Here is a 15,707-nt window from a genome sequence, read left to right as displayed (position 1 = left end):
TGGCACATGTCTCTTGCCTAAAGCTCGGGTGAAGGTAAAATCAGAATGGTAAAGTACAGAACTGAGTTGGACTCAGTCAGGGGCTGGCATTTACATATTCTTCTCTGTGTGTACACAGGATGGACAGATAGGTGTTTACAAGACAAAGGACTGGGCAAACATCAGGAAAGACAAATTCAGCTAATTCTGACACAGTGTCTACTCACAAGGAAAGTGCTTTCACAGTGTCTTTCTCAATGGGTCTTGCCATTGTCAAAGAAACACCAAGCACTTCTGTTGCTTTCTCACTAAAGCTCCACACCAAATTTAGAAAAAGTCTGAGCTGTCAAAAATGGTCTCCAGATTTGGGGAAACCCATTTAAAGCCTGTCAGGTAGAACAACGATAAATGGTTGGGTCCACAAATGAGGCTGCCATTCATTTTAGCCGTACCAGAAAATGTACATAATTGGGATTGATATGATAAGCAATATAGTAATGCTTAAAGTGTTGTAAAAAAAATGAAGTAGTAGTATTGATATTGCTACATATTATACATTTGAACATTGTTCAGACATTATTTCCTAAAAACACAGACAGTGGTTACACATAGGACAGACTCAAATATCAAGAAATAATATTGCTTTTTGAAAAAAAGCATAATCATGTATTCAGAGTCAGTTTGTTACTATGGGATCACATATGATGTCATAAATTTGACATTCTAAATGCAGAGCTAGACTGAGCAGGAGAAGCAACAGGAAATGGAGCTGGGGAGAGGAAAACCTGCCTAACAACAACAGAATTTCAATAGTGAAAGAAATGAGTCAAACATCCTTGAAACAGAAAAAGAAGGTCAGTGAATATGAATGTCCTAGGACCTTGCTATGGAGCTGAGCTGAAGAAATGTTGAGTTTTGGACCATCATTTACCTCTGGGAATGCTCTGCTACAACCAAATTATTTCAGACAATGGCTACAGGCAGAGGAAAAGGCAAGGAGGAAAAGAAAAGGAAGTGAAAAGAATGGAGAAAAAGAGATTAAAGCAGCTAGTATAAGCCAATCCAATAAATCAGCATTTATTGAGCATATGCTCATCTGTTAGTGCTAAGAGGTGAAAACACAGTTGCTGTCTTTGAAGAACACACAGCCTAGTAGGAAAGAGAATACATAAACAAAGTACAATTCAGTAAAGGACACAGGGAGCACAGGGGGATGTTTAACTCTGGGCACTTACCCCAGGCCACTTTGAACTGCGTTTTGAAGAACATTAAAGAGCTGAGAAGGTTACAAGGAATAAAAGCGTGGTATGTAGGGAAATACAAGGCTTTTGGTATAAGCAGAGCATAGAGATAAAAGTGTAAATACTGGAGGGAACGCAAGTTAAAGACAGAAGTACATCATGGAGTGCCTTGTTTATCTAATCAAGAGGAAGTTTACCGGGAAAAAAACATAATTAGATTTACATATTATAAATATCACTTTATGGGATGGCTGGATCTAGAAGTGGGGAGGATTTGAGGCCATGAAACCTGTTCAAAAGGCTAGCCCATGATGATCCAAGGCCCAAACAAGGCAATGATAATAGGGATGGAGAAGAGAGACTGGATTTAAGAGATCTTTTAGAATTAGAGAGTAACAAGATTTTATGGTTACTGGTGTGTGGGTGGGAGGAGCCCTAGTGGCACAGTGGTAACACGCTCAGTTGCTAACAGAAAGGTTGACAGTTTGAACTCACTAGCTGCTCCGCAAGAGAAAGATGTGGCAGTCTGTTTCCATAAAGATTACAGCCTTGGAAACCCTATGGGGCAGTTCTAGTCTGTCCTATAGGGTCGTTATGAGTCAGAATGAACTCCGCAATGGGTTTGAATGGGTTTTTGGTATGTGTGTGCGGTGGAGGGGTGGGGTGGTGAAAGGATTTTTAGGATTAGTTCAAGGACCGCACAGCTATGTCAATCTCTGCAGTCACAGAATCAATTATTCAGCTAACTTTGATCACGTTTTTCTTGGGTGCAAGGTACTGAACATAAAGAGATGAACAGACTGCCCCGGGCACCTTGGTCTAACCTAGAAGTTGAGCTACATAAACAGATAAATAACACCAGTCTTAATTACAGCTACTGAATTAACATGAATAGTGCAAATAGTGCTCCAGTAAGTACCTCCTTGGATTGAAAGTGAAAACATAATTATGTGAATAGGCTTCCATAAAGTGAATTATGGCCTTCTTGTTCTCTCTTACACTGTCTTCTTTATCAGTTTATTGATATGAAACGCCTTGTTACTCTAGTTGTTATGAGCAATTAGATGATAAGGATAGAAGTCTCTGGAGAATATGTCTGTCAATAAATCTGTACAGAATTAAGGACCTTGATTTTGAAAATCAGCTTAATATTGATGAGGTTTAGATCTACTTTTTTAAAAATGTAAGCTTATAGTTAGGAAAAAAGTTTCAATTACATATAGCAAAAGAAAAAGTTACATAAGTAGCAATCTTCAGAGTAAGGGAAAAAGGGAAAAAGGAAAAGTTAATCTGTGTAAACAACTTCACATTTAAATCCAAATCCTGCTGCCCCCTGGAAAATTCTCCCATAAAATAATAGTGCTTGCCATGTTATCATGTTTTAAATGACAAATGCTCCATACCTCAAATCTATGAATCAACAAATATCTGTATTAAAAAAAAATGTATAGTTCATTGATATCTGTTCTTTTCACTCACGCTTGTGAGAACAGAGGGAAAATTGTATAATATATAGATATATATACATGGATATATATATATATATACATGATTCTGTATATATACATGTATATATACACACGTGATTCTGTATCTATACATATATATCTATATATACACACGATTCTGTATATATACATATAACATATGTATGTGACTCAAATATACCAACAAGTTACTATGATGGCACAGGACAGGGCAACGTTTTGTTCTGTTATATAAAATATCACCGTGAATTGGAGCTGACTCAACAGCAACTAACAACAACTGTTTATATGTTGCTGTTGTTGTTGTGTGCCATCAAGTGGATTCCAACTCATAGCAACCCTATAGGACAGAGTAGAACTTCTCCATAGGATTTCCTAAGCCGAAATCTTCACAGGAGAAAATCACCAAGTCTTTTCTCCCATGGAGCGGTGGGTGGGTTCGAACCACCAACCTCTCGATTAGCAGCCAAGCACTTTAACAACTGTGCCGCAAGGGCTCCATATATATATCTATACACACATTGTTAGGTTGTTGTTAGGCGCCATCAAGTCGGTTTTGACTCATAATGACCCTATGTACAGCAGAACACAGAACGAGACACTGTTCAGTCCTGCACCATCCTCACAATCGCTGCTATGTTTGAGCCCACTGTTGCAGCCACTGTGTCAATACAGTCAATACAGCTCATTGAGGGTCTTCCTCTTTTTTGCTGACCCTCTACTTTAACAAACATTATGTCCTTCTCCAGGGAATGGTCCCTCCTGATAATATGCCCAAAGTAGGTAAGATGAAGTCTTGCCATCCTCGCTTCTAAGGAGCATTCTGGTTGTGGTTGTACTTCTTCCAAGACAGATCTGTTCATTCTTCTGGCAGTCCATGGTATATTCAACATTCTTTGCCAGCGCCATAATTCAAAGGCGTCAATTCCTCTTTGGTCTTCCTTATTCATTGTCCAGTTTTCGCATGCATATGAGGCAATTGAAAATACTATGGCTTGGGTCAGGTGCACCTTAGTCCTCAAAGTGACATCTTTGCTTTTTAAAATTTTAAAGAGGTCTTTTGGAGCAGATATGCCCAATGCAATATGTCATTTGATTTCTCGATTGCTGCTTCCCTGGGCATTAATTGTGGATCCAAGTAAAATGAAATCCTTGACAACGTCAATCTTTTCTCTGTTTATCATGATGTTACTTATTGGTCCAGTTGTGAGGACTTTAGTTTTATGTAGAGGTGTAATCCATACTGAAGGCTGTAGTCTTTGATCTTCATCAGTAAGTGCTTCAAGTCCTACTCACTTTCAGTAAGCAAGGTTGTGTCATCTGCATATATATGTACACGTATATGTATATATGTATGTATATGTATATTTATAATTATATATTAATATAAAGATACAACCCATTGCTGTTGAGTAGATTCCAACTCATAGCGACCCTATAGGACAGAGTAGAACTGCCCCATAGGGTTTCCAAGGAGTTTTATATATATTGATATTGAGATATTGACAAAAGAGACAATTTTTTTTTGTTTATTTTCAAACTCAAAGTTTCTAATGCCTCTAATATTTTAAAATAAATAAACATTCTTTGTTTCCGTATTAAGAATGAGGCCGGGATGAGGTACTCAAAAGAAAGCCTAGAAGGAGAGAAAAGAAAGGATTCTGAGAAACCAGGAGTTCGTGTGACCACTCAGGTGAGCTAATCTCTGTGGGACTGGTGAGAAAATTAGAAGGCAGAAAGTATAATGAAAAAAAAAAATTAGGGGATTGAAGAGTTTTGGGGGAGTTGACTGAGGTGTTGAAATTTGTATTTAGGGATACCTAATATCCTAATGAAGAGGTTAAGGAAAATTAGGAGAAGCTGATCCCTGCCTTCCCCTCCAGTCCACATCCCTCATGTTCACACAGAACATGTGGCATAGAAATACAGTCATTTCCGCTGCTCAGAGGAGCCCTGGTGGCACAGTGGTTAAGTGCTTGGCTGCTAACTGAAATGTCAGCAGTTGGAATCCACCAGCTGCTCCATGGGAGAAAAATGTGGCAGTCTGCTTCCATAAAGATTACTGCCTTGGAAACCCTATGGGGCAGTTCTACTCTGTCCTATAGGGTCGCTATGAGTTGGAGTCGACTCGATGGCAATGGGTTTTTTTGTTTTTTTTTTTTGGCCTCTGCTCAGCCTATGCGAGCAGACTGGTCTTTGTTCAAATCAGGGAGGGAAGGGGAGTCTGGCCATGGCATTGACCATTTTCTGCACAATCTTTCAGATGAAGCGTGCATTCTATCCGAATCACTCAGTGAGATGTTGCTCCATGCGAGGTCACTCGTCGTGTAGACACTGCCTTTGTGCAGCTGAGGGAACAGGAACAGTACTTCTTGGCCCCTGCCACACAATACGTATTTATATTCACATGTGCCTGTTGTGGGAGCAGGGCCGGCAGATCACCATGATCAGGGTGAGCAGATTGCACTACTGATTTTGGAGGGAAGCCGCAGGCAGTCTGGGTGAGGGGAAGGATATGGGGAATACAAACTATTCCACTTGCCTCTCCATGGTCTTCTCAATCCTTGACCTCCTAAAGGCAAGGCTAGCGGGCTCTATTTCCTTTTATACAGCATCCTTGGAGCCCGGATGCAGCCTTATTTATGCACCAAAACCAAAAAACTAAACCAGTTGCCATCAAGTGAATTATGACTCAGGGAGACCCCAGGTGCGCAGAGTAGAACTGCTCCACAAGGCTTTCAAGCTGTGACCTTTCAGAAACAGACCACCAGGCCTTTCTTCCAAAGTGCCTCTGGGTGGGATCAAACTGCCAACCTTTCGGTTAGTAGTCAAGCACTTAACCATTTGTGCCACCCAGGGACTCCTATTTATGTATCAACTGCCTTCATATTTGTAATCTGGTAAAAAATGGTGGATATATCATTTTAGCATCTGTGAACAGACTTATCTTTAAGGGAAAGAATGGGAAGAAGGGAGGAAAAATGGCCAACACTGTTAAGTTTTAAAAAGAGGAATCAACAGGTGAAAAGAAACAAGAGTGCCAGATTTGTTTCTTGATTTTAGATATTCTTCTTTGTGGATCCCCATTTCGTTTGCCACACAGAAGTTAGGACTGGGCCAGAGCTAGAATACTACACATGGTCAAGGTTAAATAAAGGGTCATAGAGGGCAAGAATCTTCTTATTGGGCCCCACCATTTTTAGCCTGATATGGTTATTCTGCAGACATATTTATGGAAGGAGTGGTACACCTCTAGGTCTCTTCTCTCCTTGACAGGGATCCCAAGAGTTAACAAAGGCAGACTCTCGAGGATATCTCGTGCGAAATCAATGGTCCCGGACATCACGGAGCCCATCCACCAGGGCTCCATCCATGGACGAACCCAGAAGCAGGAACACCAGTCTTAAGGTAGAGATGGAGATGAAAAGGAAAGAGTAGATGATAAATAAGGATTAGCATCTACAGGTGCTTTCTATGTGCGAAGCCCTGTTCTACATACAGGTTTTAGCTAATTAGCTCTCACAAGAAACTCCTCTCCCCCAATAAACCTCATTTTACAGCTGAGAAAACTGAAGCAAAGAGTAACTTACCTAAGGTTTCACATTCGTAAGTGGTAGAGCTAAGATTAAAACTCAGGGTCTCTAAATCCAGAGGCTACACACTTCATCACTATACTCTACGGTCTCTCAGTCATTCTTTCATTCAACAAAGATGTATCGAGTACCTGAGACTCTGGTGGTGTAGTGGTTAAGCACTACAGCTGCTAACCAAAAGGTCAGCAGTTTGAATCCACCAGGCACTCCTTGGAAACTCTGTGGGGCAGTTCTACTCTGTCCTATAGGGTCACTATGAGTTGGAATCAACTCGATGGCAGTGGGTTTGGTTTGGTCTTTTGGTAAGACTCTCAGAGAAGAGAGGATGGAAAGATCGCTGTAGGAGATAAATTGTTCGAGTGTATTAGGTTGTGTAACCCTTTAAGCCCTTAACTAGACCTAGCCACATAAGCCAAAAAGTTGGTTTTAAGTTTTGTGGCTGCAGAGAGAGCGATGCAGACCCACCCACTGGGAAAACACATATCCCTGCCTGATCCATCTGCCCTTTATCTCTTCGTCAGGTTTGCCTCAATAATCTAGCCAAGAATATGATTTTCAAGTTAGATGTGAAGCAATCATAGAAACTGAAATAAAACATGGATGCTCATCTACCTTAGTAAGGGGGTCCTTACTCTAGACTGGACCCTTTCTATTTAGGAAGATCATTCTCTCCAATTGAGCTTCCACTGGCACATGAAGCACTAAAGGCAATAGGAGACACTCTCTTCTCCAGACCATCAGCCTTTCCAGCAATCATTGCATTATTCCATGGCAAATGTGCAGAGACACCCTGAGTTCTGTGTAGAGTCTCCTGGTGGGAACAGCTAGTACAGTTTCCTCATCCAGTTAACCAAGGTCACATATGGAGGCAGTGGCAGAGAAAGTGCCATTCCTCAAGCTCTCTGCCCTACCAGGAGGGCTCTGACGGCAGGTATATGGGAAGCAAGGGGCAGAACTTTGCAAACTATGTCATAGCTCCCTAAGGACAAAGATAAGGACCTGTGTCCTACCTACAAATATGTGAGGTGCTGATGGAGGAGTTAGGGGAAAACAAAAGCAGACTGTCCCGTGTGTCCATTTTACAGAAATACCAAATGCTTAGAACACTAACATACCTCAGTACCACTTTAAGCCCTACTTAAAGGGGCTGAGAGTGAAACTACGATCAATCTGGAGCTTAGGAATACGACAGGGACTGGCAGAGGGAAGGGGACAGGGCTGGAGCGGCAACCTTGACTGGAACTGGGGCACTGACACTGGGTGGGTCTCGAATCTGCATGCTTCTTTTCTTGCTTCAGCAACCTAACAGCTCCGCCACCTCCAGGACTCCATCCACCTCCCCTAGCCAGCACGACTCGCCGCAGCAACTGTCTGCACAGCCCTCGCCCCCCACGCAGTCCAAGTCACCCATGCTGCCGGAATCTCGGCCTCCCACGCCCCCGGAGCCTGAGCCAGGCTCCCGGCGCAGCACCAAGATGCAGGAGAAGCCGGAAGCCTGGGCTCATGGCATCGTCCGGGAAATCCGGGAAGCCCGGGAATCGCAGCAGCGGGACCACCCGCGCCTGTCCCCCACCGAATGGAGGGCCTACGCACAGCGCAAAGGGACCTACTCCCTCTCCGCCCAGTTGGACCGCGACTGTTTGTCCGAACAGCAGCAACAGCAGGACGAGGACGACGATGAGGACTACTGGGCATCCATGAAGACACTGTACGACAAGACCCCTAGCTGCTCGCGTCCCCGGCCGGTAAGCAGGGCCCTCTGACACCCCTTCTCACAGCCCTGCAGCCCAAACTGTTCTCCCCATTGTGCAGGGAGGCCCATCCAGCCCACTGCAGCGACCCCACCCGAACCACCTCATGCAGCCTCTGGGAGTCCAAGCCCTCTACCGACTACAGAGACCCAATTCTCCAAGCTCGGGCCCAGCTGTTTTCTCCCCAACCTGCCCTGGCATGAGCCCTCATCCCTGATGCCTTCCTGTCTGACCATCCTCCTGTTGGCAACCCTGTCTGCAGCCCAAACCCAAGCACGCCATCACCATCGCTGTTTCATCCCGGGCACTCTTCAACATGGTGGACGGCAGGAAAATCTACGAGGAAGAGGGCCTGGAAAAGTACATGGAATATCAGCTCAACAATGAGAACGTCATCTTGACCCCAGGGCCCGCATTCCGTTTTGTTAAGGTACTCTGCAAAGCAGTTTTTGGCCAGATAGGAGGCTGGATGACTACTGGCAGCTTGTTCAGTTTCCCTGATCATTCCTAGCCCACCCTTGTCATTCTTGCCCCTTCCCAATTGACTCCAGGTCAGTTCATGCTTTCACAGTGGCTTCTAGATTGTTGAGGAAGGGCCCCTGGCTCCTCACACTAGATGTGGGACGTTGGGTCTCTCTGAGTGGAGTTGAAATCATGGGCCTGCAATAGAAGCCTCTTCTCCCTCCGTAGAAGGAGTAGTGAGAAGTAGTAATGAGTTTAATATAGAGGAACTAGAAATACAACACCTCATTAAAATGAGATAAAATTCACTTTTAGCTGCTCTGACCTCAAAACATAGCATATTAAGAAAACCAGGATGCTCTTGGCACTTAGAGGCATGATTTTTATACACAAGGTAAGGTTCTCTGAAGTTATATAGAAATGTATAGTATTTATAACCACACATACCCTATACTAATATTGCACAATAACTCCATAACTATGCAGAAACAAATGACACCGCTACAAGTTGCAGGTATAAATACTTTTAGGGCATACTGGAAGCATGGGAGGAAACCACAAACCTAGTGTAAAAATCCATGGTTAGAAAATAGACAAACTGTAAAAGGGTTAGCCTGATCCTTCATTCTACTTGTCCCTCAGACATAAATTCTAGTAAACCAAATGTAACAGTTTCCCACAAGCATTACCCATTTTTTCAGTAGACATTAACTGAGGTCCTGTCTGAGAAGGTGAAAATACAGAAATGAATGGCATAATTCTGCCTTAAAGGAGCCATAATCTTTCACTGAAGTCTTCGGAACTTGAATTTGACACTAATGAGATCTTTCTTCTCCAGTCTCCCAATGCCCACCTTGCCTGCCTCTCTTTACACACGTTCATGTTTGTAACCTGCAGGCACTGCAGCATGTCAATGCTCGACTCCGTGAGCTGTATCCTGATGAACATGACTTATTTGATATTGTACTGATGACTAATAACCATGCCCAAGTGGGAGTGCGGCTTATAAACAGCGTCAATCACTATGGTAAGTAAAATAAATACCATGTGGAACACTTGCTTGCTGCTCTGGAAGAGAGAAGCCATGTTATTTGGCTAACTGTGGCCTAACTAATGCAGTATCTTTGATACTGACACCCTTTCTGCGTGAGGAATGTTTATTTGCCTCTGTCAGAACAAGAGAGACCATGTTCATTTTTAACTCCAGCACAGAGCTGGGCCCAAAGCTCTGGACTTAACTTGTCAAGTGTGAATTTCAAAGTCTTAATCCTAGGTCCTGCAATATATTTCTCTGCTTTATGTTTTTCGCTTCTTAACTTGACTTCAAGGAGCCGTCAACCCAAAGGCTTTTTCCTCTGTGATCAAACTTCTTGTTCACCACAGATAAATGTTAAAGGTTTAAAGGTTTTCACCTCTCCTTTCCACTCGTACAACTTGATTTTCCTTATCTGCTGTCTCTCCCCACACATCAAATCCATACTTATAAGCAGCAAAACTGTCTTTATGCCTTTACGTGGAAAATTTGATTAACTCTAGTCTCTTCATGGAGTCCTGGTGGCTCAGTGGTTAAGAGCTCAGCTGCTAACCAAAAGGTCGGCAGTTCAAATCCACCAGCTGCTCCTTGGAAACCCTATGGGGCAGTTCTACTCTGTCCTTTAGGGTCACTATGAGTGGGAATCGACTCGACAGCACCCAACAGTCTCTTCATAGGATTTCCATCAATTGTGTTGGGGACTCTAAGAGGAAGTCCCCCATTTTTCATATTAAGGAATTACCTAACTTCTTATCTGGAGGACTTCCAGCCTATTTTCCAAGTGGCATACCCAGTCATTCAGAGACAAGTCAAAATAAGCCCATTTGGTTGTTCGACACTTATTTATAAATAATCAGCATATACAGTATTCTAAGCTATGAGATCTATATTTTATTACCCTAATTATCAAGCTAATGGCATTGGTGATTCAGTGGTTGAATTTATGCGGGAGACCCAGGTTAGATTCCTAGCCAGTGTACCACATACTCAACAAATACCCATCTGTCTGTGGTGGCTTGTGTGTTGTTATGATGCTAAACAGATTTCAGCAGAGCTTCCGGACTAAGACAGACTAGGAAGAAAGGACTGGGCTGACTCGAAGGCAGCTAACAACAACAGCAACAATTATGAAGTTGGTATCTTACTGGTACATACTTTAAAATAAATTTTGCCTTTTAAAAATGCAGTCTTCATCGCGTTATGAAGTAGAAACAGAGAATGTATTAAAGTGCTTAGTATGGGAGCTATTATCTTTTAAGGTGAGTTGGGGCTATCTATCCCTCACCACAAAGTCCCTGGGTGGCACAGACGGTTTGCACTCAACTCCTAACTGAAAGGTTGGCAATTCAAACCCACCCACTGGTACCATGGAAGAAAGGCCTGGCAATTTGCTTCCATAAACATTATAGCCCAGGAAACCCTATGGAGCTCAGTTCTACTCTGTAACACATGGGGTTTCCATGAGTCAGAACTGACTTGACAGCAACGGGTTTATCCCTCACCACACTGAACATGTAGAGGCTAATAGCATGAGGTATCATATTTATCTACCCAATTCTGCTGATGAATTGATTAAGCTCAGTCTTCTCATACAGCCTTATTCACGGAATAACAATCTCTTACCCGGAAGTTAGTTCCTTCCCTTCTCTGGGTGCTGAAGGCAATTGGTATCTCTCTCTGCTATGGTCTTACTATATTGTATTATAATTATCTATTTACATGCCTGTCTCCGGCAAACTGATCTCCTTGAGAAGAAAGGTGATGTTTCAATCATTTCTGAAGTCCCAGTGTCACTAAATAAGTTGTCATTGCCATCAAGTCGATTTTGACTCATAGCGACCCTATAGGACAGAGTAGAACTGCCCCATAGGGTTTCCAGGGAGTGCCTGGTGGAATCGAACTGCCGATCTTTTGGTTAGCAGCCGTAGCTCTTAACCACTATGCCACCAGGGTTTTCATAAATAAGTTCTGGATCATTAAATTATCTGCCAGTGTTATTATCTGGCCTAAGTGAAAAAGGGAGACTGTTTTGTTAATAATAAAGCACTGGTGGCGCAGTGGTTAAGAGCTCAGCTGCTAACGCGGCAGTTCAAATCCACAAGCCATTCCTTGGAAACCCTATGGGGCAGTTCTCCTTTGTCCTGTGGGGTCACTATGAGTCAGAATCAACTCGATGGCAACGGGTAACAGGTAAAAGACACTTTAAATAGGTATGTAATATTTTATCATATGCATCATATTATACTCTATTTAACTATTCTCACATTGTTGGATAATATTTTCCTTTTATAAATAACCCTGCACTGAGACCTTTCAACAAAATCTTTACTGTAATTACAGATTATTCTCTTAGAATAAATTCTGAAAAAAAGAGTGCTAGGTCAAAGTTCTTTGTATATAATGTCAAACTAATTTCTAGACAGCTTTTACCAATTTATACTTTCATCCATAGTGTATGTGGCTGCCTATTTTGCAAACCTCTTACCAACATTGTGTTTTTCTAACAATTGTTATTGACTTGAAAAGCATTTATTGGTATATTATTGTTTAGTCAGCTAATAACTGCATTTAAAATTTCACATCAGGAAAGTGGTAATTTTAGACGTTTTGTTGTTTTTAGAAAATTATTTAAATCTTAACACTACTTGTTATTAGCATTATATTGTTAACTGAAGAAATGCAAAAATGGTACTTAAAATAGAGCCGCACCTTAACTGGCCCCTTGAAAGAGTGAGGAAGCTGTAGTTCAAGGAAAAGAGCACTGTTCTAGTCTAGACAAGAATCAAACACTTGGGTTCAAGTCTACCCAGTGCATGTAAACCAGTGGGCTTAGACAAGTCTCTCATTGTCAATTTCCTTTTTGGTAATGGGGTTAATAATACTTCCCATACAGTTGTTGTGAGAGTAAACTGGCAGTCTATGTGGCTGTATTTCATAAATTATAATGTACCCAACACATCCTCTCTTATGTAAAATAGCCGATAATTTTTCCAGTAGTGGTGCTATGAAGGTAATTCTGAAACCTAAATAGGTACTCAGTTATTCCTAAGGTAACTATCATTGGCACCATGGATTTACAGTATTTTGTCTTTAGTCTCTGCTATAACAAAGTCTTTCTTGCCTAATGACAGGCTTACTAATTGACCGCTTCTGTCTGACCGGTGGAAAAAGCCCCGTTGGCTATCTGAAGGCATATCTTACCAACTTGTATCTTTCTGCGGATTCTGAAAAAGTGCAAGAAGCAATTCAAGAAGGTATCAACCTGGTTTTATCCCTATAGTTAATCTAATTTGGTTCTAGTGGTTACTTACATTGGGCTCATTTCCATGTAGGCTTTCTGCTAAGGCATTTTCACAGGTAGTAGCCCTCAAGTGTGTCCTTTAGAGCTTTGGTCTTCCTGGAGGTGGACATCCTCAGTGATAGTCTTATAACCCATTCTACATGTTTCTATCCGTTATAGAAATGGAGACAGTGTGTGGATAACAGCATGAAGGGGTTGAATCATCAGATAATAGCTAAAGAGGAAGCATGGGGTCTGGGAGGATTTTTTTTTTTTTAAATGAGGAAACTAAAACTTATGGTCCTGAGAAGAGTTTTAATCAATCCTCATGGTCTATCAGGGATCGCCTCTGCAACAATGTTTGATGGAGCCAAAGATATGGCTTACTGTGACACACAGCTCCGTGTGGCCTTTGATGGGGATGCCGTCCTCTTCTCTGACGAGTCTGAACATATTGCCAAGGAGCATCGGCTGGATAAGTTCCTTCAGCATGAAACACTACTTGAGAATAAGCCTCTTGCTCAGGTAGGTTCAGTGACCTTTATTTAATTTTGATCCATTATCTTCCAATATATAGATATTTGTTAATTGTGTGGGATTTTTATTTTATGCAGGCCTGTCCTTCTCACTGTCTTATCCTTTGTAATTTCCTCTCTCTTGTGTAGAATTTCTCATTTTGAAGCATCTGCTGCTGACACCTTTTTTAAAATATTCTTTTATCCTTTCTGAAATGCTTCTATTATCTTCCATAACAATGAGTTCACCAAATTATGGTAACAGAGTTAATACAGCTTAGCAATAAGCCATTTCTATATAACAGGTCCTCAGATTAGTAAGATCATTTCAAATAGGCCAGGAAGCATTTGTTGAACCTCTCTGTCCATGACCTCAAATTCAATAAATTGGTATCACCTAATTAAGAAAATCCGAAAAACTGAGAGCTTAAATTGGATCAAATAATGAGACTAAAACAAGTGCAGACTATGAACAGTAAATCAAACTGAAACAAAATATTTAGGGTTTTTGGAATCAATTTGTGAACTGAAGTGAGAAAAATCACAGTCTGAAATGAACAAAGTCTACAACTTCTGAGCCAAAGGAAATTTGAAGCATCAAAATAGTCTCCAAACTGAATCTGAACTGACTCAGTTTTATTCTGTGACTCTTCCCAAGGGGTTGAATCCAATTTTTTTTTTTTTTATCAGCTTTACTTGAACTTAATTATTGCCATTTTTGCTTACATTTACAAAAGTATGAATAGACTAATGGAAGCCTGAAAAATTTTACTATGTTGTCACTTTATGTTACAGCAAGTAATACTTAAACTGTAAGTGTGGGGAGTTTAACTTTATATTCTCTTCTTAAATAGCTCCTTTAGAAGCTTTGACCTAGTGTTATGAAGTAGTTCAATATTAACAAAGTTTATTATTGAGAGGAAATTCTTTTGTTATATTTTATATCAGTCTCCTTTGCTGAAATTCAGAGCCTACTGTATATTAGCCTTTTACTGCTGTCGAAATGTGGAAGATTTCCCCACTCCCCCCCAAAAAAAATTTACTTTAAGACAATGTTAAAATACCCTTTTCTCATCTCAAGTAAATAATCCAAATTTCTTTTAGAGTTTGCATACATCAGGGTTTTTTTTCTGTGTTTTAAATTATCTCTTTTTTCCCCCATTAAACTCCCTCTTGAAATTGTGATGTCCAATACTAGTTATTGCAGGAATACTCAATGAATTTCTAGTAAGCATGTTTGCTTTTATAGGCAGTTCCTCTGCCAGTGGATAAAAATGTTGTTTTTGTTTGTTTGCTTTGTTTTTAACATACAAAGAGTAGTTTGTTCATAAAAGCCAGAAGGCTCTTCTAGGTGTGTTCCACTAATGGGAAACATACGAGGTATGATTCCTATCTGAGCCCCTCTCAAGTATAGTTGGTAGTGGGGTTTTAGTTTGGTCACTGTCTTAGGCTGGGTTCTCTAGAGAAGCAAAACCAGTAAAGCATGTAAGTAAATATAGAGAGAGATTTATATCAAGGAAATGGCTCATGCAGTTGTAAAGGCTGGAGTGTCTGTGGGTCAGGATACAGGCGTCTCCTGATTCAGGTAGCTGCAGGGGCTGGCTAACCTAAGATCAGCAGATCAGAGAGCAGGGCTCTTGCTCACAGGTTGCAAAGATCGACGAGCCCCAAGATTGGCAGGCAGGACTGCAGGTAAGCTGCTAGCTCAAGTCCCAAGAACCAGAAGTCAGATAAACAAGAGCCAGCTGCAGGATCCAGAATGAGCAAAAGCCCACGAGCCTTGCCAGAATGTCCACTTATATTTGATGCAGGTCACACGCCCAAGGAAATTCCCTTTCAATTGATTGGCTACTCACAGCAGATCCCATCATGGAGGTGATCACATTATATCAAATCTCATCATGGAAATGATCACATCATATGACTCCCAAACTAGTGAGAATCATGGCCCAGCCAAGTTGATACACTTCCTTAACCATCACACTCTACCTGTTGTCAACTTGGCACCTCTACACATCTCCTTCAACCATACATAATGTCTGAATAAAGGCAATTATAAAGTAATACTTGTGCCTAACGTGATACAACACATAAAACTGAAATACACTAGCCCTGTTTACATCTTATATTTTATAAGTTGGTTCAGACTCATAGTGTACAACAGAATGAAACACTGCCCAGTCCCATGCCATACTCCCAAGCCATGGTGTTTTCAATCACCTCGTATGTATGCAAAACCTGGATAATGAATAACGAAGACTGAAGAAGAAATGACACCTTTGGATTATGGTGTTGGCAAAGAATATTGAATATACCATGGACTGCCAGAAGAACAAACAAATCTGTCTTGGAAGAAGTACAGCCAG

At 41.4% G+C, this 15,707-nt stretch overlaps 1 protein-coding gene across 6 annotated transcripts in view; it reads left to right on the top strand.

Annotated features, from left to right (window-relative positions):
• Positions 1 to 764: 764 nt before the first annotated feature.
• NT5C1B (5'-nucleotidase, cytosolic IB) overlaps positions 765 to 15,707 on the top strand; it is a 19,320-nt gene continuing 4,377 nt past the window's right edge. The window contains exons 1-10 of one of the 6 annotated variants that reach the window (XM_004387579.1): positions 801 to 833; positions 4,311 to 4,400; position 4,813; positions 5,023 to 5,159; positions 5,984 to 6,115; positions 7,599 to 8,045; positions 8,314 to 8,481; positions 9,411 to 9,540; positions 12,678 to 12,800; positions 13,167 to 13,351. In XM_004387579.1, the coding sequence (XP_004387636.1) occupies positions 801 to 833; positions 4,311 to 4,400; position 4,813; positions 5,023 to 5,159; positions 5,984 to 6,115; positions 7,599 to 8,045; positions 8,314 to 8,481; positions 9,411 to 9,540; positions 12,678 to 12,800; positions 13,167 to 13,351 (1,446 nt within the window). Of the gene's footprint in view, positions 834 to 2,867; positions 2,895 to 4,310; positions 4,401 to 4,812; positions 4,814 to 4,970; positions 5,160 to 5,983; positions 6,124 to 7,596; positions 8,046 to 8,313; positions 8,482 to 9,410; positions 9,541 to 12,677; positions 12,801 to 13,166; positions 13,352 to 15,707 lie in introns of those variants that run through there. The other 5 variants (XM_004387577.1, XM_012558840.1, XM_004387580.1 and 2 more) reach the window with 5 other exon arrangements.

The sequence above is a fragment of the Trichechus manatus genome, unplaced genomic scaffold (genome assembly GCF_000243295.1).
Source record: "Trichechus manatus latirostris isolate Lorelei unplaced genomic scaffold, TriManLat1.0 scaffold00189, whole genome shotgun sequence".
Lineage (NCBI taxonomy): Eukaryota > Metazoa > Chordata > Mammalia > Sirenia > Trichechidae > Trichechus > Trichechus manatus.
Note: the sequence above shows the minus strand (reverse complement) of the source record. Positions and strands in the feature narration are given on the sequence as shown.